The sequence below is a fragment of the Mycetomoellerius zeteki genome, unplaced genomic scaffold, assembly GCF_001594055.1.
Source record: "Mycetomoellerius zeteki isolate Tzet28-1 unplaced genomic scaffold, Tzet1.0 scaffold8, whole genome shotgun sequence".
Lineage (NCBI taxonomy): Eukaryota > Metazoa > Arthropoda > Insecta > Hymenoptera > Formicidae > Mycetomoellerius > Mycetomoellerius zeteki.
In genome coordinates this window covers 100797-124200 of record NW_017257830.1, presented here as the reverse complement: position 1 = coordinate 124200, position 23404 = coordinate 100797, and the positions used below count along the sequence as shown (strand labels likewise).

General features: G+C 35.3%; 2 protein-coding genes across 2 annotated transcripts in view; both read left to right on the top strand.

The window, feature by feature from the left end:
• The window catches only part of LOC108729832 (uncharacterized), an 18692-nt gene extending 17461 nt beyond the window's left edge, over positions 1-1231 (top strand). Inside the window, exon 3 of the mRNA XM_018459159.1 lies at positions 21-1231. Coding sequence (XP_018314661.1) covers positions 21-598 — 578 coding nt within the window. The 3' untranslated portion in view covers positions 599-1231. The remainder of the gene's footprint in view (positions 1-20) is intronic.
• An 8642-nt stretch (positions 1232-9873) lies between these two features.
• LOC108729854 (uncharacterized) lies at positions 9874-14521 on the top strand. The gene is made up of 4 exons (XM_018459190.1): positions 9874-9980; positions 10705-10894; positions 12876-13020; positions 13774-14521. Exons 1-4 carry the CDS (start codon positions 9973-9975, stop codon positions 14049-14051), a joined length of 621 nt encoding a protein of 206 aa, XP_018314692.1. The 5' UTR covers positions 9874-9972; the 3' UTR covers positions 14052-14521.
• Positions 14522-23404: the final 8883 nt, after the last annotated feature.

Below are 23404 nucleotides of genomic sequence, written 5' to 3'. Positions count from 1 at the left end.
GATGAGTGGCTTGTTGCCAGGCGACCTCGCTCACTGGGGCACCAAGGCATCTGGCGGTTGGTGGAATGAGCTGGTCGCGGTCGGCCTGTTCGCAATCCTAGTCGGAATTTTCTTGATCATTTTGAATCGCGTGATCGCGAAGAAGGAGGAGGACGATCTCGAGGAATACGTACAACGGCAGCTCACCAGATCCCGATCAGGACATCGATTGGAGCGGGATGTGGAAACCGGTGGACTGACCACTCGTCACGCCAGACGGGCGAAACAGATGAGACAGGTATCATCGGATACATGTCTCGAGATCAAGGACAATGGCAAAGTCGACGGCGGCGGTTCGCCGCCACGGAGCCCGCCACCGGCGTACACGCCGCAGGTCGCGATCAACGGCGACAATCAGTCGGCGGTCCAGTCGGCACTGTACCTGGAGCAGATTACTGAGGAGGAGATCATCAGCGACCGTGTCGAGACCTCGACCACCAATAGCCTCAGCCCAAGCTCGCCCAGCGAGACCCGAGAGCTGCTACAGAACGCGCGATACTCGAAGCAGAATGGAAACCCGCAGCAGGTTCATCGACCGCTTTACATCTCCAAGATCTAAAGGGTAGGATCGAAAGAGGAAGAAAGGTGCGACACACAACAAGCGTATAACGCGTACGCGCGGAAAAGTTTACTTTTTATCCATTCTTATCGGCGTCTTCCGACTGCAATATTCTTGGGAGTGAAATTCCGCAGTCAGCGTACATCCTCCCGCATCGATGCGGGCAAATCGTATAATAACATTGCGAGGAAACACAACTCTGGCAAAAAAGACAGTGAGCGAAACGAAACGCGACGCTGCAAGATGATCAAAACAGGCAGACCCGAGAAGACGGAATCTCCGCGTGGATTAAGTAGCGACTTTTACGCGATACGTCCTCATACTTATTTCGAATCGAGACGTACGACTTTTACACGACGTAACGCGACAGTCCTCATATTTATTTCGAATCGAGACGTACGTCGTGATATCTGAGCATTTCTTCCGAGAGGAAAACTTCCAAAGAGAGCTTGAAAAGCGAAACTTTCGATAATCATACACACATAATCACAAACACAAACGTACATACGTACAACACACTCGACGGACGGACGAAGGTAGGAAATCGAAGAATCGAATTCAAGGACCAAGAACACTACCCGTGGAGATTATATCATAGAAAGAAGCACAACTTTGCGAAACGACTTTACTATTAAAACGCATTCTATATAGATATATATATATATATACTGGGAAGTACTTGATAAATAACCTGTTGGAAATAATCGTTTCTATTTAAAAGAAAAAATTTATTATTAGGTGTATAAATAACGGCGTGTATCATGATAATTCTTTTTATATTTTTTACTTGTCCTGCGTAAGTTCGATCCTCTTATTCCCTAGTAATTGTTTCTAAATATCGAGTTCTAAATTACATTTGCTCTCTATACACTGCAAATCCAAGTAAAATGTGACTTTAATATATGTGTATGATTTAGTTTGTTGTGTAAAAATCACTCTATACTACACGTTTAAGTGTGTATATCCATTTTTGTATGCGGGTGTAATGTAGTATTATTTTTGCACGGAAAACTAATATCACACATATATTGAAGTCAATTTATATACTTGGATTTGCAGTGTAAAAATGCGATTGTTATTTCTTTTCTTTTTTATCATTAATTGAGCAAGTTCATCTTATTAAAATATTATGAGAATTAGTATTTATTCGTTATATTTAATATCATCATTCGTACAGCGTCAGACGTGAAAAAGTTATTTATTCGCCAAGGCGTGTGAACTCGAATCGAAGACATAACATCTCTATACCTCTGTCAAGCTAGCAGGACAAATGAATAGAATCGAAAAATACTTTTTTAATTATTTAATGCTCATTTTGTACTTATTTGTGCTACAAAGAACAATTTTGTATCACATGCCATTTAGAAGAACGCGTGGCGCTGCTAGCTTCAACCAGAATCACAAGAAAAAAAAAAGAAAAAGGAAGATAAAAGAAGATATAAATAGTACTGATTTCGTGTTACAAAACATAATTTCGTAGCTATATATAGTACTATTTAGAACAAATTTGTGGTTTTACTAACTTATTATGAAGCTAGCCTATTGGTTTCAAGAGTAAAATATCCTTGATAGAGAAAGTGCTATAATTTGTGCCGCCAAAATATGAAGTTTCAGATTTTGTGCCCCCGCCATTTCTTCGGGGAAATCCCTGATCCCTACTAGGCTCAAGAGTAAAATATCCTTCGCCACGAGCAGAATCAGTCGCAATTTTCACAATAGAAGCGATATAATTTGTGCCGATATAATTATACGTGATATAATTATATTTTGTAGCACACATTAGCACAAAATGAGCACTAAATAGTTTAAAAGGTCTTTTTCGATTCTGCTCATTTAGTTCTGCTAGCTTTATAGAGGTGATCTCTGCAATATAGATGGCCGGATATTTCGACAACATTTACAATGACATTCCAAATTTTGATTTTGATATATTCTAGCGCTAATGTTTTCTTCGAACTTCGAAAATACAATATAATTGATATGTATACATATACTATGTTACAGCGAATTCGTGCGAATTCCAACGTATACGTCGAGTAGAACTGCAACTATTCGTCCAGCGACTGTTGGCACAAGCAGTATTGTTAAGCTATTTGATAATTTATACTATGCTATATTCCTTTTTATAACATATTAAGCATTTATTTACACGTAACATATGTACTAGCTTTAATCGGAGAGATTTCTGGGGACGAACGATGTTGCGCGCAGTTCTCTATTATTGTTAGATAAGTGTATGTATGCGTGTATGCGCATGTATACGTGTGATTCCACTTAATTGACAAACTTAATTACTTATGGAGAACGCGCATTTTACCGTTCCTTCCCGTATATCTTTCTTCAAAGTGAAATACCGCTATGCTCGGGCGCTACTATTCTGTGATCCTAAAAAGAGAAATTAATCGTCTTACACATCTTACATGACAGATGAATTAATTCTATTGAAAATCTTTCGGTAGCAATATCGTGTGCGTATGTGCTCTACATTATATATTGCTCCATTATATCCACGTACGAGTGCCGCGTAATTATACGTACTGTTTTTATCGTTATCGCGAAACATTCTGACTACTCTTTAACAGATCCCATTATGTATTCAATTGTACGTAATTACAATTTTTTATGCCTTTTGCAAATTTAAGAATTTAAAAGGGGAGAGAGAGAGAGAGAGAGAGAGAGAGAGAGAGAGAGAGAGAGAGAATGCGTGGAAGGTTGTGGCGAAAGGGATTTACATATAAAGGAAGATATAGACAGAGAGAAAAAGATAAACACTGTGAGGGAATACAGACGCAAATAGAAAGGGCAAAATTCATTACGATTAAATCGGGGCCGGTTGGCTCTAGTTAGAGAATTGAGAGCTGCACGGGCTGTATCTTGAGAATCTTAAAAAAAGTCTTCAAATTTTAGAAAAAGATTTGATCACGTGAAATCTCGTTGAAAGCAGCTCTTTTTTAGGCTCGAGGAAGCCTAAAAAAGGAAAGCTAAGATTGTCTTCAGATTAAACACTTAGTATCCCGAGTCTTAGGATATTCAGGATTCGCCTTAAACCGGCTGCGAATTAAACGTCGTGCAAAAGTGCCTTTCAAGGGCGGATCCAGAGAGTTGTTCTGGGAGGGGGCGGGACGGTATGAAATGTATTTACTTATTATTGATGTCATTTTTATCGTTGATGTTATTTTTAATATTTTTTAATTATTTTTATCACTTTATTGTTTTATTATATGTATTTACTGTTATTATTATTACTATTATTATTATCATGATCATGAAATATAAATTATACATGTTTGATATTCAGCATTTTATTAGCCAGATATATTTTTACATACATATTAACATAATATGAAATGTAATTTAAAAACAAATTTTGTTATATAATAAATTCTAACTTTCTGTTTGGAGAACTCTGGGGAGGGGGGCGATCGTCCCCTCCCTGTATCCGCCACTGTTGCCTTTGATAATTTGCACTATGGTATTCCTTTGGTAATAATTTTAACGAGGACGAATATTCGAGTTTGATTCCACACCCTCCTCCCTCTCATGTTTCCTCTCCTTTACAACCTTCGTATGTGTGTGAACATGCGCGTACAGATGAATGTTAACCGTGTGGATCGATTATACTGTTTCCCCAAATCTCTATAATCATGAGTACTTTTTCCGTCTTTTTTTTCGGAAAAGTATAGTTTTTCGTTTCAGTCTCTGGATTTGCGTATTCGTTCATTCATTTTTGCTCGACTAAAAGGCTGAAATCGCGAACTAATCTTACTTATTCATACAGGCCCATGTAAAGTGTTACAAGCTATTATCTCTGAAAGTGTGTATCAAATGACTAATATGTTCAGACAAAAGTTTTATGACATTGAGGAGAGCGTAGACCAAGATGGTACCATTTGTTTGACCTTGGGTAGAGTTGTCAAAGTGAGAGCAAGGTCACTTTGAATTTTTTAAATGGAACCCTCCATTTTTTATTACATATTCTTGTAGCTTATCTCGAGAGTTTTCCAAAACACTATAATTAAGTTCATTTTCATTGGGTACTTTTCGAGTTATGAGGCTTGAAAGTTACAGTACAGTCGGCATTAGCATTACGCAAATTGTTCGACCGACGGTTTAAACCTCTTGAATGTTGTTCAGGATCATGTCCTGAATAACATTTGTCAAGGTGAAGGCCATTGGAGATTATTCCTCTTATTTTCATTTTTACACTAAAAATTTATTTTTATCTGAACCGTCGATCGGACAATTTGCGTAATGCTAATGCCGACTGTACTGTAACTTTCGAGCCTCATAACTCGAAAAGTATAATACTTAATGAAAATGAACTTAATTATAGTGTTTTGGAAAGCTCTCGAGGTAAGTTACAAGAATATGTAATAAAAAATGGGGGGTTCCATTTAAAAAATTCAAAGTGACCTTGCTCTCATTTTACAACGCTACCCAAGGTCAAACAAATGGTACCATCTTGGTCTATGCTTCCCTCAAAGTCATAAAACTTTTGTCTGAATATATTAGTCATTTGACACACACTTTCAGAGATAATAGCTTGTAACACTTTACATGGGCCACCCTGTATATACATATACATATGTGTATACGTATTAGGGTGGGCCGAAAAAAAATTTTTGAAAATCGATTAGCAATATCCCCCAAAAGTTAACTGTAGACCTCAATATGATTTAGGTAAAATTTCATCGAAATCGATTAATATCTTCAGGTTGCCCTTCGACTTTGAAATTAGTATTTTTGCATTTCTTGGATACATGTGTCAAAATTCGAGAAAATATTTAAATTTCAATGCAATTTGGTACTACCTGTTCTTTTTTAATCGCTGAACACGAATCCGAAGTCAGAAGTACACATTTCAAAATGGCGGATCCAATATGACGACATACGGAGTGAGTAAAAAGTTCCGGACCGGTTAAATATCTCGAAAACTAAGCATTTTCGAAAGAAATGTTTCCTACAAAAGTTGTATGGTTTTAAATGATCTATTCACTGATATGGTCAGTCTGACCTTGGGTAGCGTTTACAAAATACTCACTAAAAAATAATTTTATTATAGTGTTTTAAAAAGCTCTCGACATCGACTATTAGATTCCGGAATAAAAAATAGGGTGTGCCATTTAAAAAAAATCAATGTGACCTTGACCTGACCTTGACGACGCCCAAGGTTAGATTGATCATATCAGTGAATAGATCATTTAAAACCATACAACTTTTGTAGGAAACATTTCTTTCGGAAATACTTATTTTTCAAGATATTTAACCGGTCCGAAACTTTTTACTCACTCTGTATGTCGTATATTGGATCCGCCATTTTGAAATGTGTACTTCCGACTTCGGATTCGTGTTCAGCGACCAAAAAAGAACAGGTAGTACCAAATTGTATTGAAATTTAAATATTTTTTCGAATTTTGACACATGTATTCAAGAAATGCATAAATACTAATTTCGAAGTCGAGGGGCAACCTGAAGATATTAATCGACGAAATGATTTCGATGAAATTGAGGTCCATAGCTAACTTTTGGGGGGTATTGCTAATCGATTTACAAAATTTTTTTTCGGCTCACCCTAATATACCTATACATATATATATATGTAATGTGTAAGTCTCTCGAAAAAACTAAAATCTAAGAATATACATCTTTTTAAAACTTAAGACTACTCGTGTACTATCTCGATCTCGTAATTTCGTTGTTTACCGTGATAGATTTACAAAGCACACAAATTTCTCTTCGGGCGGGACGTATATATTCGCCGGAGAAATGTCTGCTCCAGACACGTCCTTAATAAATCCTCAAATAAGTGGTACAATTATTACTCTATATATACAGTGCTGTGCGTGCAATTACACACGCCTATTGGTTGCAAAATTCTTAATATTTGACCAAGTGCATAAGTCATATATTAATTCCTACGCGTAGAGGAAAGGTCATCTTTGAAGAAGACAAGTCTGCCTATAGAGTTATCTGTTGTCTTATTCGTTTCGCGTTGTCATTTCAGAGTCTTCAGGGTGCAATCTATTTAACGTTGAAAATGCTTCGAGGCATTTGATTGATCAATCAGAAGAAAGAATTTTACTAATTGACCAATCAAAGAATATTTCAAAGTGTTTGTAATATTAAGTGGATTGTACCCCCATAGCAAAGAGTCACATTCACGTCACAATGGAGTCACAATGTCAGGAAGAAAATATGATGTCAATGTGAGATAGTCATAACAAAGGCTGTGTTTCAAATTTACTGCCAGCACTGAAACTACTACAATTTACGTTACATGCACTATAGATTTCAGTACTAGCAGTCAATTTTAGAACACAGCCAAAATAACACATATTACAAAGACATTCGCATACCACCACGACGTTGTCGTGACATCGCATTTGTAACAAAGCGGACATTTGCATGTCATCATAACATAACCATGATTGTTGTGATGTTTTTGCTATGGAGGTAACCTTAAAGAAATTTCTAGAGTTCGCAGGATTTACATTTTACTTACGCAAGAGAACTCCTCACTTGTGCATTATTTTTCAACGATAGATTCTTCGATTGATCGAAAAGTCGACTTCTTCTCGGCGCTTCCTTCAAAAGTACCGAAGGATAAAGAGATAATTTATTACAATTTTCCAATTTCTACAACGTTACGCATCTGCATTTAAACGTTAGTTTAGAATTCTATTAAACTTCCTCAAGTTTAGCTGAAGAATGTTTAACTTTTTTGTAAAGTGCAATCAATTTAGCTTTCTAAATTTTGACTCGCCGAAGGAAGTCTCTTTTTCAGTTATTGTTCGTAATTTGAAAATTATTGTTCCGTCATTATTTCCGAGGAAAATGAACCTGAAGAATTGACCGAAGGGGGAAAATATGGAGAGAAAGAAGGATGGCATACATACCGCGCAATGGAAATGTAGCTCGAAATGGATTTTAATGTATAAATAAATTTGCTGCATATTGCAGTTGCGTTGATCAGTTTTGCAAAGCGAATCTCTCTCAAATGACTCTTTAACTCTAATCTACAATAAGTTCATAAATCTTTAATCCTTTGCTTTAAGCTCTAAATTTTATATATCTGAGATCTGTCCAGCTCGCTTAAAGCTTAGGAATTACGTAAACCCGGGAAATGTCTTTTGCCAGAAAAAATCGTTACACTTTAAAACGTAGAACAAAAGGTTAAAGGAAGGCTGATTAAACTTAAGTAGATTGAGGCTTAAACGATGATAGGAATCTTCATCTTATGCACTCGTTGTGTCCGCTGTGAATGGTCTTGCTTATTAGTCGTTAGTTAACGATAACGAAGAATCATCGTTTCCCTGAGAAGAGCGTGGACGATTGAAAACGGCGAAGTTTTGACGCTGAAAGTATTACATACGGCACAAACGAAACCGAAATGCTCACTTCGTGAATAAATTTACTGTATCTCGATGAATTTTCCTCGCACCGCTGCCTTTGAGAATTCTTGTCGAAATATTAAACACAGTTGAAAAAGTGAATCGAAAGACGAAGTCATATTCCGCTTCTTTTCATTCATGTTTTGATGTTAAAACTAGGGATGCAACGGATAATGATTTGTCGGATAATCGGATATCGGATCTTATCCGGTAAAACCGGATAATCGAATTAATTCAGTAGAATCGGATAAGCTGGATAATTGGATTTTATTCGAAAATTGCACAAAGAGTTTAAAAAATTGAAAATCTAATTGTTTTTTTGTAAAAATGTATACATGTACCTTAGGTAACATCTCACCGATTTGAGTATCCTTTATATATGTTGTAGAGGAGAGTGATTTCTCGCAATAATTTTTACATATGTTTTGATTGTGACAGTACTGTAAATATATCGCAAATAATGCGACAATAATTATACATAATTATTTGTTTTTATTATAGTTTATTGTAGTATATTGAGTTTATTTATTAACTTATTACTTGCTACTATTGGCATACATTGAGCCACTGATGTCGAATTTCAGGCTTCTTTAGGAACGTAAAATACCTTATGTTCTTTGCTGTAGGGTTAATAAATCCATTTCGATAATTAGGTACACTGCACCACGACATAATTTTACTTCGCAAATGAATTAAACTGAATTAAACTCGCAAACTACAATATAAAGACCAAATAACCAAAAAGACATGACTTCGGGCAACTTCATGCTATATCGTGCTCCTTTGTATGCATTTTGGAGGACGTATCCCATTGGTTGAGTAGAAAGACGACTGCGCATCCACGGCAATGCTACACCTTGTATATTTCCATCATGGGTCAGATATATATATATATATATAAAATATTTTGAAAATTTAAATTTTCAATATGTATAATTATTTCTATTTCAATTGTGGAAAACGACTTTTTTGATCCAGCCGGATAGTCAAATTATCCGCCCGGATATAAAAAACTGGAAAGCCGAATAGCGCGGATATCAGATACCGGATATCCGTTGCATCCCTATGCTTGTGGAACGTTGCAAGAAATGATGGATGATATCTGTTTGGAAAGATTTAGAGATATTACTATATTTATCGCGAAATTTATTATGACGTGCAAGGATACATTTACTCGAAGGAGTCGGAATTATAGGGGACATGATACAAGAGGGATGGGATCGATATACGCGGCTATCGTTTATATCGTATCCTGTTATCGAATCAATGCGCTATCTTTCCCTTTGCTTGCGCCCCGCATGAAAACGTGTATTTGCAAAAGATAAAGTCAATACCACGAAGATCATTGCACGATAAGAGAACCGTTGTTGTAATTATTACTTACTATGAAATTACATCGATGCTGTTTTACGATGCTGTACTATGGTAGTTATTTTACCTAAAAATTAAAAGCTTTTCTTATTCCGATTTCTCTATTGTACCACTTATATACAATTTGATGCACGAATTTTTCGAGAATAAATATTTATGAAATGCTCCATTCTTAAGGAATGATTGTTCTTCTACTCTTTCAGAAATTCCCCACTCCATTCTACGAATTGAATTATTATATACCTATTCATGCGCGTTTTAGTTTATCCATTTATTTTATTATGAGATTTTATTCGCTTTGGATCACAGTCGGTTATATGTTTGAGTTATCTCGTACACGTTGGTGTTCCAAACCGGAACGAGAAAAAATAATCTTGATCTCTGATTAGTTTTGTCAGACGACAGCTCACTGGAGTTATTGTTTCGTTAACGAGATAAATCTTGATAAGCACGGAATAGAGTCGTCGAGATATATCAGATTGTTTTTTTCTTTTCCTACTCGGAATGGCTTCCTGCAACTTGCTGCATCGACTGCGGGCCGGAGGGCGGATGCAATGATGTATCGACCGGCCTCGAGGTCAACCGAGGTTACCAAAGTTCATAACGCGTTTGATGCAAAAGTAAGCCGGTGTCAGTTCATATCGTAGAACGCCACGAGCCGATAAAAAGTCTTTGCTTTTACAACGCTCTTCTTTTTGATAAATTATTGAAATGTTTATTGTCGGCAAGTAAAAAATAATGCTGCTAAACAGAGAGATTCGGAGACATTTTGATAATTCGCACGAAGCGGTGTCCTCGAAATAGCGCTGAAATTAGTAAATATTTAGTAAGAACATTATTAACATACTTAGTTATTTTTTCAAGCAAATTTTTTAGAAAGTAATGGAACATAAATTTCTATTGTTTAAGTTTTGTTATTTAAGGATGATTCGATTTCGATTTCGAATTTGCTGGTCTTGTTAAAATAATTTTTTACGAAGAGAGAGCAGAAGGATGTTTCAAGGTGTTCTTATCTGCACGTGGTATTCTATGTTGCGCGAAATTATCTCGAAGTGCGCAAATATCTTTTTTAGCTATTGTATATTCCGTTTATGAAAGAAAGGCATTATAAATAATAATGCACGGTATAAATATAAACGTATTCGCCTACAATATTTTGCAATTTAATATTGAAAAACCAATATTAGATTCAATTCGACAATTAAACCGTTTGTTAATAGATATATCGCGCTTTGTCAATTAATTCCGGTAAGTCATGTTTATGGAATTCGGCAATGTGATTGCTACAATATTTTCTTTTTGACGAATAGTATACATGAAAGTGTTGGCTTTTTGTTTGATTAGGATGATTGGTGCTATGCCAGCGGTGGCTGTCCGCCATGAGCGTAGAAGGCAAGAAAAAAGGTTGAAGCGGCCAAGTCAGCTCTATTTAGGAGGGCAATGGTTACCACCCCTTCAAGGCTCGCCGCCCACTCCTAGTCCGCACGGGCACAACAATTTGGAGCCCTTGCCTGAGCTTTATTTATGCGGCAAGGTAACAATTAATTATGATAATATACCGATTGACGTAAAGTCAATGTTCGAGGAACTGTGCTTGACACTTAATAATTACAGTTTCCTAACTTACGAAGTGTACAAGCGCAGAAATAGCGAATGGAGTAGAAGTTGCAAAGAAGTTTACGGACTCAATTCCGTATGGGTTTGTTTTTTTATAAGGACAATAAAACTTAATATCTTAGTTTTGCGTTAAAAATGATCAGTTGCTTGTGGTATACAGGGTGTCCCGAATTTAAATGTCTAAACTTCGGGAGCGTGTAGAGGATCAATAAACTAACAAAAAGTCTTGTAGAGATATGCTCGTTTTTGCTTCGTTTTGAAGAAAATCGCAAAAAAAAAACAACGTAGTTTTCATTTTTGTACTTTCTCATTACTTATTCACGTTGTATTTATTCACTTGCTTAATGTAGATATTGTTCAAAATGTTGGCCTCTTGCAGCAATGCAAGCATTGCATCTAGTACGGACAGCTCGTGTTGCAGCCAATCACTGATCTGGCGATATTTGGTGCACTGCAGCCTCGATTCGGTTCTTTAATTATTCTCTTGAGTTGACTGATGACGAATAAACTTCCTGCTTCATGACCCCCCATACAAAAAAGTCCAGTGGTGTCAAATCAGGTGATCGGGGTGGCCAAGGTACTATTCTTCTATGTCCAATCCATCGTCGTGGATAATGTCTGTCTAGCCAAGCTCGAGTAGTTCTGCCATAATGAGTTGGACATCCATCGAGTTGAAACCACATTTCAATCCGTTGCTGCAGGTGAATGTCTTCTAAATAATCAAAGAAATCAGTCTCCAAAAACTCAGTATATCTGGCTGCATTTAATCTGTCGGGTAAAAAAAAATGGTCCTACTAGAAGACAGTCATTCCAAATTCCGAGCCAGACATTAACAGCAAATTCATGCTGGAACCTACTTTCCCTAACTGTCCTTGGATTTTCATGACCCCATACATGATAATTTCTTTGATTAATAATCCCTCCTCTTGTAAATGTAGCTTCGTCCGTCCAGATTATTTTTCATAGAAATGAATTATTGTTATATTGCTCAAGAAATCAATTGCTAAAATTCAACCTCTTGAAATAATCCTGAGGTAATAAATTCTGCACTTGTTGAATATAGTACGGATGGCGGTATCATTTCTTAAAGTTCGGTAGATTCTTTGCCGTGGCAATTGCAATGCAGCTGACGCTCTCCGGACGCTGGTCTCAAGATTTCAAAAGTTCTAACGATAATTATTAACAATCGAAGTTGTAAAGTCAATATACACACACGCACGCACACACGCACACACGCACACGGATCAGACCTCTACATCACATCGTGCACGTTTATTCACGATACCATTAATTTTTCCAATGCTTTTTTCATTCTGGTCGCCATTTTGGGTCCACCATTTTGAATTTTCAAAAACGGCATACGGCACCAAAAAATAGATATTTCGATGAAAATTTTAAGCCTTTTTAAAGAATTATCTCAAAAATTAAAATGGGCAGAGGGGTGGCTGATTTGACAGAATGCCTCACATATACAGGATGTCACAATAGAATTCTGAGAACTATTTAGTGTTTTCTCATATTGGTAAAAATAGTTGCCAGTAAGAAAATGCAGCATGATTATTAAGCTGGTATCGGTGGTATGTATCTTGCCGGCAGTTGAAATGTTCGAAAAAATTGTCCATGCATGTTTTCTTAAGTTGTTAGCGAATTCTCAGTCAGAAATAATGAAATTGGAGACAATGCGATGAGTAAGTCGCATCAACTTAACCTAACTTAACCGATATTGAAAATTATTATAGTTGTATTAAACAAAAATTCGAAGAATGTGTTCTTATTTTATATTTAAGAATGTTGGGAACTTATAAATAATATAATGGTGTATACATAATATGTATAAGCGCCGGAAACGACAGCGAAAGTAAGCATATTCGTCGCCTGATGAAGATCGTTGTCTACAGATATCTGGGCTGCACGCAGTGGTGGTGTGCCTGTTGTTGGGCGCGGTGGTGCTCGTGGTCGGTCTCGTTCAACTCGTCCCGGGTGCAACGACCACCAACCACAGGTTGGCGTTACTGGTGGCAGGCGCTGCCCTACTTATACTGGGTAAGCCTTTTCTTAGATATGGAAAATCCTTCTTTTGCATCGCGTTAGCTTTTATGTACATCATAAGACATGCTCTTGCAGAACAAGCGAAAAATCTTTAATATAAACGCGTTTTACAATATAAGCGTTCCATGTCGTAGGTTGATGAAAAAATCGAAAATACTTTGTTCTCTCCAATGATTTTGTAGAGGTATGAAAATATTTCCAGCTTGTTTCATCATCAACTTACCAACAATAGTCGAGAAATGAAGCAATTGTTTTTACGAATTTACTGTTTATTTATTTATGTGTATATGATTGCAATAATAAATTAATTTACATTGAATCGATTTAGATTAAGCAGAATATGTTTATTTAGAGAGAGAGAACGGGAGATATATGGAATTTTTTAATAAATTCGAATTTTCCGGCCAATTCTGAATTAATTTCCCCTTTAAAACTATCCGTTAGAACTGGTTCTATAAGAGGCTCGTAATCCATAAGCTGTAAGAAATTAAGCAATCATAGTCTATTATTTTTTTCGTATTCAACTGTGATGTCTGTGATTGATCAATTTTTACGGCTTACGACCTGCGACCCTATTGTAGAATAGGCATAATAGCCGATTGCAGAGCGTCAAATAAAGGATTATAAGCGCGCTCATCGATCGGCGTGTTGGTGACCGCGCGTGCTCGTCACCACTTGACTCATCTGCAGTTAACGAGACTCCGATGTAAAAATACGCCTCTAATCATTGCTTAATTATTGTTTCAGGCTTTATCTTGGCGGGTGTGAGATGTTACGTATTACACTGCGTGCCACTTCCGGTCGAGTCACCGATCGCGACACCGATTCCGCCAACAAGCGAACAGGCGCCCGTTGTACCTAAGGGCACCCTGGACCTCCTGGTAGGCCATCAAAACCAGCCAGAGACGGACGCTTTGATGCAGCATCGGGAACATCACCACCACCATCAGCACCACAGCTACCATCATCATAACAACCACAAGAAGAAACGCAGTTCTCAGGGTTCACATTCCGAAGAGGCCTAAAATACAAACGAACGGGCGAAACAGAAAAGGCGGAACGGAATGGAGAGGAGGGAAATGATCGAGTTACGGGTTTTTGTTCGACGACTCGTGTGAAAGTTGAATCCGGCGAAGAGAGTCAATATCGACCGAGAAGCAAAGGAGAATGAGGGAGAAAAAAGCTGAGGCTGGGTGAATTTCTTTGGAAGGGAGAACAATGCCATTCTTTCGTAACATCTTGAAATATATGCGAAATTTCCTAGAACGTGGCGCATCCTCTATGATCAATGATAAAAGATGAAAAACTACACCGAAAGCCAACCGAAGGAAGATAATCGGCCTGACGTTGAGATAAAAGGTAGTACTGGAGTGAGCAGTAAATTATTAACGGCACGGACGAACGATCTTGCTATTGTTTGATCCTCGAAAAAGAAGCGCTTACGTCTGGGACATTTTGTGTATAGCCTGTACATATGCTAATGTGTATATAGATATGAGAGTACAGTGTGTCTCTTTTTTTAGAAAAAGAGAATACGAGTCTCTCTTTTTCTAAAAAAAAAAAGAGAGACTCGTGGAATGTATTTCTTCTTGTGAGGAAAACAGAAATAACGTTTTATTTATCAGAGGTATAGAACAAAAGATTTATACTACTGGAACGATTTTGTCTTTTGACATTTTTTTGTAACAAAGGAAACTGCTAATCAGATTTTAACGGAATGTCGGCGAAATCTTAGTTACGTACATCAGTATCTATATACATATATAATATACAACAATATAAACTAATTTACGTTGCAAATTTATATGCCGAGGCAAGTGCACTTTTTTACCTGATGTACCGAGGATTCGATATATCTAATGACATTCTTTTGTCACAAGACTTCTAGTAGAGAGATTTTGTAGAGGAGACGTTTAATCTACCGATTAGTACAGAGTAGTCTGTTATTGGTCATGTAACTGGGAAGGAATAATGATTTTTACAGTTAAAAACAAAAGAAAAGCTAGAACAAAATTTTGAGAAATTCTTGATAATCTCGATGATACTGATGTTCTTTATTATTATTTCTAAGCCTGGACAATATTCAATATAAATTATTTAACGCTATCACAGTATAAATAAAACAATTTAATAGTTTGTTTAAAAATAGTAAAAAATAGAGAGAAGAATTTTGTTAAATGGAATATATTTGTATATTTACGCGTAGATAGCCGTTACGTTTAATTGGAAGTTAACTTAGTCCTTGTGAAAAAAATGTTTATAGAAGCTCATAATATTTTTAAGGAACTTTATATTTTTAATTTATGAACATTTCTGAAAAGATAGTTTAAACTTCTTTAGATTTTATAAGTTTTCTTCACAATTAAGTTATAAAATGAAACATTTTCAAAATCTTAGAATAATTTGAAATCACATGTATAAAGAATTCCAGAAAAGATATAAATTTTCTAAGTATTTCTGAAAAGTGTTCCAAATCAGAGAAATGTTCTAAAAAGTTATAAAAAAATTATACAGAAATTCTGAAATTTGTATAGAAATTATAAAAAATCATATAAAGAGAATACTAAGAAAAATTTTCTGGGACATTAATAAATTGACCCGAAGACGCTGATTGATTTTCTAATCTTTCAATTATATTTTTTTCAGAATATGGAAGTTTCATATACTATTTTATTTTCTGTTATTTATCTATCTATTTTATATAAAATTACCTCCTTCCAGGTCATATCGCTGATGACGCACCACTCTATACAAATTGTATCTGGAGCAGGACTGGCAAAATTTTGCCCAACCTAGTTAAACCCACCGGTTAAACCAGTTTTAAAGTGAAAAACCCATATTGAGATCCACAAACGGGTTTTACTTTTAATTTACTATTCACTATTATTAAAGCCTAAGAAAATGTAAATAAAAGTAATATGATAGTAAATCACAGAAAACGAAGGTTGTTTGTTTATATTATTTATATTTAATACTTTTTTATATAATAATGACATTTTTTAAGTTATATATTATATAATATATAAAATAAAAATATTATCGAATAAAAAAAATATATGATATAAAAATATTTTTGTTAAAACACTTAAGAATGTTTATTTATTTACGTATCTATAAATCTTAACGAACTTGTCAACTTTTTCTGGAGCCAATGAATTTCTTAACTTACTCCAAACATGACCAAATGTAGAGAAAATTCTCTCTATACTTGCTGATGTAGCTGAGCAGCTAAAGAGATTTGCCATAAAAATGCAAAATTCTTTTTTAGGACCTTGTCATTATTTCTTTTATTGCATTTATTAGCTAAAATATTCGCCAGTTTCGCTGGACAAACTACAAAGCCATATATTTAAATATTTTTTCTGCCAAATTCTTTGATTTCATGCAAAAACGCTTCGAATGAGCATAATTTCATCGAAATTGGGGGTGAAGGGCGCCTTTTGGAAAATTATTATGGTTTTACCACGGAAAATCTGGATAAAACCGATTATAATCAGCGAGTTGGATTTAATATGAAAAACCTGGGGTTTTGCCAGCCCTGATCTGGAGACACGATAATGTCTCGGCGCTAAGACAAGCGCAGCATCATAGCACGAGACACTGCCGTGTTCCTTTTTTTATTTCACTCGGAACACACATACGGAAAATCGGTGTATGGGAGAAAGAATGTATTTACGCGAATGGTCTTGTACTTGCGTCGCTTTATCTTGGATATTTCCGACGGATAACCTCATAGAAATAACACATTTATATAAAATTCGGTTTAGAGGGAGGCTAATCGTAAGAACGAGACGACTGATGTAGGAAATGATGCAGAGGTTCGCGATTATATAGAAAAAGAAACACGTCGATGTCGTTACTTTAATAACTTAGCGATAATGTTTTTTCAGCACCTTTCGCGCACCAATTAGCAAAACCATTGATGTTATTTCTTCCAGAAAGGTCTTAGCGAATCGGGAATGAATGGTCAAACTCGCGGCTATTATCTAACAATCTTCGAATGCGTCACGAAGAATACGCGACACAAGAAAACGCGTCGTTTGCATAAATACAAAGTACATGTATATTATCTTTTTACACTCGGTATATATTTATAACTAAGCGAAACATGAACAAAAGTCTGTGCCTGCGCGCGGAGAAAGCTTTGTTTCATCGTCGATTGATCAGATTGTTTGTGTTCGTTCAGCACTCGATACACTCGGACGAATAAATCTATAATGCTGATATCGAGCTTGCTCTTTCTTAACAAAAATCAAAGATCAAAGTATAAGTTGAATGTAAGAAGTAAGTGACAGAAGCATAAAATAAAATTTTTAGGAAGCGTAAATTGGAACATTAAACGTAAAAGAGGCGTTTACCTTTTAACATTTTATCTGCTATGTTATCTATACTTGTGTGACGCATAAAATTTGTAAAATTCCTATCACTCTTTTGTAGGTAAGATGTTATTTACTCCATTAAAAACAATTTTACTAAATATTTAAAACATTAAAGAAATAATGTAAAAAAAAGACTATGCTCAGTTTGGGCCCCGGCTGAACATATAACTGTTATCAGGTGCACATAACACTTAACTGTACGACAGCCATTTTTGCAAGAGCAGTAATATTCTGGAATGTACCAAATACATTTCAGACATTACTTCAACATCTTTGGTACAATTCGTTACAGCCGTCACGGGGAAGTGTCCTGGGCGCAGAAAAATCGGATAAGACTAGTGGTACATGGTCATAATAGCAAATTTTGGATAGTTCTAGCACTCAGGAAATCTCTCCTATAAAGTTGGGCTTATGGAATTTTTTGTTCTCTTTTGATGCTTTATAATTTTAGACATATCTCAAAGGTGTTCATTTGGAGCCCAAATTCTTCTATAAAACTGAACATAATCCTTATATTAAGGCATTAAAAAAATAAAACGTTGGTTGGTATAATATACTGTGTTTATTAAATTTAGTTTAATAATCCAAAATCAGCTTGATAATCAAAGTGTTAAGATATTTCTTTTATATTTGATTGTTCCAATTTACCCTTTCTAAGAATTATGGTTCTGCTTCCCCGCCTCCTCTCCGTACACTAATTTACATATCGATTTTTATTTTCACCAGGGCTCTTCCTGGAACGTACACGGAAAGAACGAATTTGCTGAAATATCTAAAAATTTAGCTAGACATTGATCTAAAAGAAATTTTATTGAGCTATCAAAATAATTACATAGAACACTCAGAAAATCAAAACTTTTTGTAGCATTGCTCATCATGCTTAAGCGTCCTACATAATTATTTTGATTCAAACAAATAAGTTAAGATATCACAAAGTAAAATTAATAATTAGTATCACTTTTTACGCTCGTGTAACTTACAAATAGTTAAATATAGAAATAACCTAGGTCTCAAAATTAAAACGAGCTATATTAGGTGTACAATATGTAGTAATATTTATTTTATTTGAACATATAAGTTTCACGGAACATTTCGATTTCTCTTATAAAACGAGCTATATTAGGTGTACAATATGTGATAATATTTATTTTATTCGAACATATAAGTTTCACGGAACATTTCGATTTCTCTTACAAGGGAACGACGCTAGGTGTTTTTTCTTGATTGTTCTGAATTTTTGCCAATAGGTTGGACATCGAAAAAAAATCAACACGTATTTTGCCGTTTGTTCAGACACTCAATAGTTTAAGAGATATTAAGCTATAAAATTGGTCGGACTACACTCTTAAAACTCTAGATCGCCGGTTCAAATGTCAGTAGTGACAATTTTTTTTAAATGTTAGCATGTTTTATAATAAGCATTTAGAAAGTTTAAAAATATTTATAAACATTTTAGAACAATTTAGAAATATTTAGAAAGTGACACATTGATAGAATAAATATATAAGTTGTTTTTGGATGAAAAGTCCTTTAAAATTAATTTTTTGTGTTTTTCTGATTAAAAATGACGTGAAAGACGTGTTTTTTATATAGGTAAAATTTTTAAAAATGTAAAAAAAGTAAAAAAAATTGTCACTATTGAGGTTTGAACCGGCAATCTAGAGTTTTGAGAATATCCGACTAGTTTCATAGCTTAATATCTCTTAAACTATTGAGTGTCTAAGCAAACGGCAAAATGTGTCGATTTTTTTCGATGTCCAATCTACTGACAAAAATTCGGAGCAATCGAGGAAAACACCTCGCGTCGTTTCCTTGTTAGTCCTCGTCAGCCGTGAATATAAATTATAACCGTACAATGAAATAAGACTAACACATAATAAAAGTTAATAAAAATTAATGCTCGAATATGTCATATTATGAGGATCATCTCACCTTCACTTACAAATAAACGCATCGAAAATAACCGTATTCTATTAAGTCAATTGGAAATCAATGTAATAATGTCGTAAATCCAATTGTGTAATGATATCATAATCCAATCAATTCTTCGTTTAACTAGAAGGGCAGAGAAAGGGCAGTCAGAGTCTACAAATAAGTTAATTTTGATTCATTCATCTCAATGGCGCAACATTCCAAAGTCGGGACATGACCTACCTCTATACATGTGTCAGTGATTGGTACGCAGGTTGTACACAGACATATGGGATCATGAAGAATAGAGACCAAGAGATCGAACTTATATAGACCCGACTTATATGGATGCCGTCAGATTATGCGCCCAAAAGTGGTTATCTGAATTAATTCGATCGAGATGTCGCTTTCATTCCACACACCGTTCTCGCAGTTTGTGTGTATGGTAGATTATATCAGTTTTACATGAAGAATGCTCTGTTCTTCATGCAATTTTAATGACAATTTACGTCTTCCTGTTACTTATCAAAGCGTGATATCAAAGAATAACGTCTCTATTCTTTGATTATTGTGTATGATTGTGTGTGCGTAAGGCGTATATGAGAGGAATTTTGCGATTCAAACACTGCCTACCAAGCTCCACCAATACTAAGTCAGAAACCTGATTTTGGTCACATTTTCTGAAAGTATAGTTCGGTCTCCTGGTCTCTATTCTTCATGTATGGGACTTTAACGCTGGTTTCGAACAGCAGTTTAAGGTTTTCTTGGCAATAGATACTCTTGGTTGTTTAACAGACCGCCGAAGAGGAGCTACGAGCGCGTGAAAATTTCTTGGATCTGCTGGGGATTGAACCCGAATCCCCTCCCAAGCAGAACAACAAGTCATTATGATATCAAAATTATATCAAAATCACTCCAAAATCACTAAAAGTAATTTTTCAATCATTTCCGATTCATTTTAATGTCATTTTGACGTTATCGTGACTTATTGTTCTGCTTAAACTAACATGGTAGATTCGCACGCTATCCATGCTACGCTCGTGCTCAATTATTTTGATAGTTTAATAAAATTATTTTCATGTCAGTATCTAGTTAAATTTTTAGATACTTCAGCAAAATTGTTCTTTGCGTATACGATCATTCATACGCTGATTTGACATACGCACATCTCGTGATTAGGGGAACTTTGATATATTATTATTATAAACATACGTTTCTCACGAAAATAATTCTCGGCGCGTGGATACAAGTTCATCTATTGGGGTCCACTTAAAGTTATCGCGTTGAAATTTAAAACACTATATTAACAATTATGAGAATGTTTTACAAACTGTCACACAATATTAGTACGATCCCGATGTCTACGTGATATACGCAGCGAGATATTGTGGGATCTCGCCATCGCATTTTGCACTTCTTATGTTCTCTCATTCACTTAGCAGCTATTAATCAGTAATATAGGGAGGAAGAATATCACAAAAAAACATAAACGATATATACGCACGCGCGCACACACACGCGCGCGCACACACATACACACACACACGACATGCATTGTTAGTATTAGCAGTGGGTCTGTTGCAATAACACGTTGCAATTTCAGTTGACTATCTCTAGCTGAATGTTAGAGGTTCCTTCTCAGATATCCAAAGGTTGCTTCTTAAATATCTCTAGCTGAATGTTAAAAGTTTCTTCTTAGATATCCGCATGATACAACTGTAATATATAGTCAAGAATAGAGAATTTGATTAGCCATCGTGTTATGTAGAGCGATAATTGACGTTGGTGCAATCAGTCCTATAGGAATAAATCCGCAACGGATATAAATACATATAGTGAAACAAACGAATAAAATATAAACCGCGAAAGTTTATAGTAATTATTTGATGTAACTCGCGTAAGCTATGCAACATTAACTTTCGTGACGACCTGATCTCCAACATGTTTCATTCATCGTAAAATAATAAGATAACTGTACCTGATGTGGTTTACTGAAAATTAAAAAAGGTTTTCATAACTTTTCAAAACAACAGAATTTTATTTCACCGAGAGAGAAGAAATGATAAATAATGTGAAATGAAAATTTTGATATAAGGGTGAAATACACACGCAGTTTACGCAGTTTATAAATAGATTGGACATATTGATTATTTGTACTCGAATTTAATCGTAAACTTTTATTAATTATTACAAAAGAGACGTTATTGCTACATATAATAATTCTGAAATCGAATATAAGTAGTCACTTGTTATCGAAAGAGATATTCGCGGAGCCGAACATAAAAATAAATTAATTAATATTTCTATATTCTAAATCGATAATAGTTGCTGAATTCATGTAATAATAATAATAATGCATAATAACTATCGAAAAATGGAAAGAAGAAATCATTAGATTATATATTGAAGTTTTGGTTATACAGGGTGTCTGACAACGACCGCAAAATATTTCGTGCGTGGATAGAACAGACTACACTGAGTCGAAAAGTTCTGTATCATTTTGCGATGTCAGCAATAGTTAAGGAGATAGGCCGGATGCTCTTATTCGGTTATCTTTAAACGTTAATATCTCCTTAACTATTGTTGACACCGCAAAATGATACAGGACTTTTCGACTCAGTGTAGTCTGTTCTATCCACGCACGAAATATTTTGCGGTTGTTGCCAGACACCCTATATAAGTATATAAGTATAAAGGTTTCAGTTATTTTATTATAAATTATGTACATACAAACATACACACAAATGACACAAATACACGCAACTTTTCCTTATCAGTACATTGCCTAATTTATATAAGATATTCATGAGAACGCTATAATTACTTTTTGTACTCGAAAATCTGCTCGCATTATACGTGAAAAAACGTTGATGCACTTCAAAATAGAATTTTGTGTGACACGTGACATACACGTTACTAATGCATCTATCCATCACCATTTATTCGAAGAAGGGATGTATAGAAAGGAAATGATATCCTCCTTTAACAATTGAAGGATTTCAATTACTAAGCCATTACTTGATACACGTACACGCTTTATTCATCGCACTATTGCGTATTAAGTATTGTTCTTTTTTTTCTTTCTTATATAATGCACATATAAGTTAATGCGTGTTGTGTAATATATGTCTTCTATTATAAATACTTAAGAACGTTAGCGGCTACGTTTACACCGTGCATTTAGACCGCGGCCTATACGATAGATGTCTTTGTTTAACCTACAAGATAAATAAGGACACCTATCGTACAGGCCGCGGCCTAAATGCACGGTGTAAACGTAGCCAGTGTGTACATAACGCTTTGTAGCTTTGAGCGCGTAGAATTGTACAGGTTCATGTATTCATTTAAAATGTTCTCTCTTCACCTCCTTAGTCCTATTGTTTGTGGCCGAGCGTGGTTACTTCTCTCAAATGTCTGTGGTATGTACGTGGTCTGTGGATATATTCCCTTATTCGGTATAATTACCACGAAAATATTTTTAGATTTATATCTACCTACATTTTTGTTTCTTGTTGCTTTTCTGCATCGTGTGTGCGTATGCTTGGAAATTCTGTTTTCCTTTAGCTAATTTGCGAGCATCATTTCGGCAGTTCTCCTCGTCTTTTTCTACGGAGTCGAGGAATGGGGTTTTCGCAAAACTCGCTGTGATCCACATATATGACTGAATGCTCGAAATCTTATACACACAGTGTAAACACAAACGAACAAATACACACACACACACACACACACACACACACACACACACACACAAATACATATAAGACCATATACTATATATAGTTCTTTTACATATATTTCTCATTGTATTATTTTTTTATATGCGTATATTTGCGTCGTTTTCTTATCTGCCTCATGATCTCATCTCATCGCGCGTGAGAGAATGATAACGTTAGTTTAGAGGAGAAACTGCGGCTTCTTGTAAATCTATTTAATAGCGACAACTCTATATCTCTTTTATAATTGTAGTATACATATATACCTATACATATATATACATACAGGGTGTTTAAATAAGGTCGGAACTCCGGATTTACTCGGGAGGATGATGTCTTTGAAAAAAATGTTGTTAATGAAAAATAATTTTA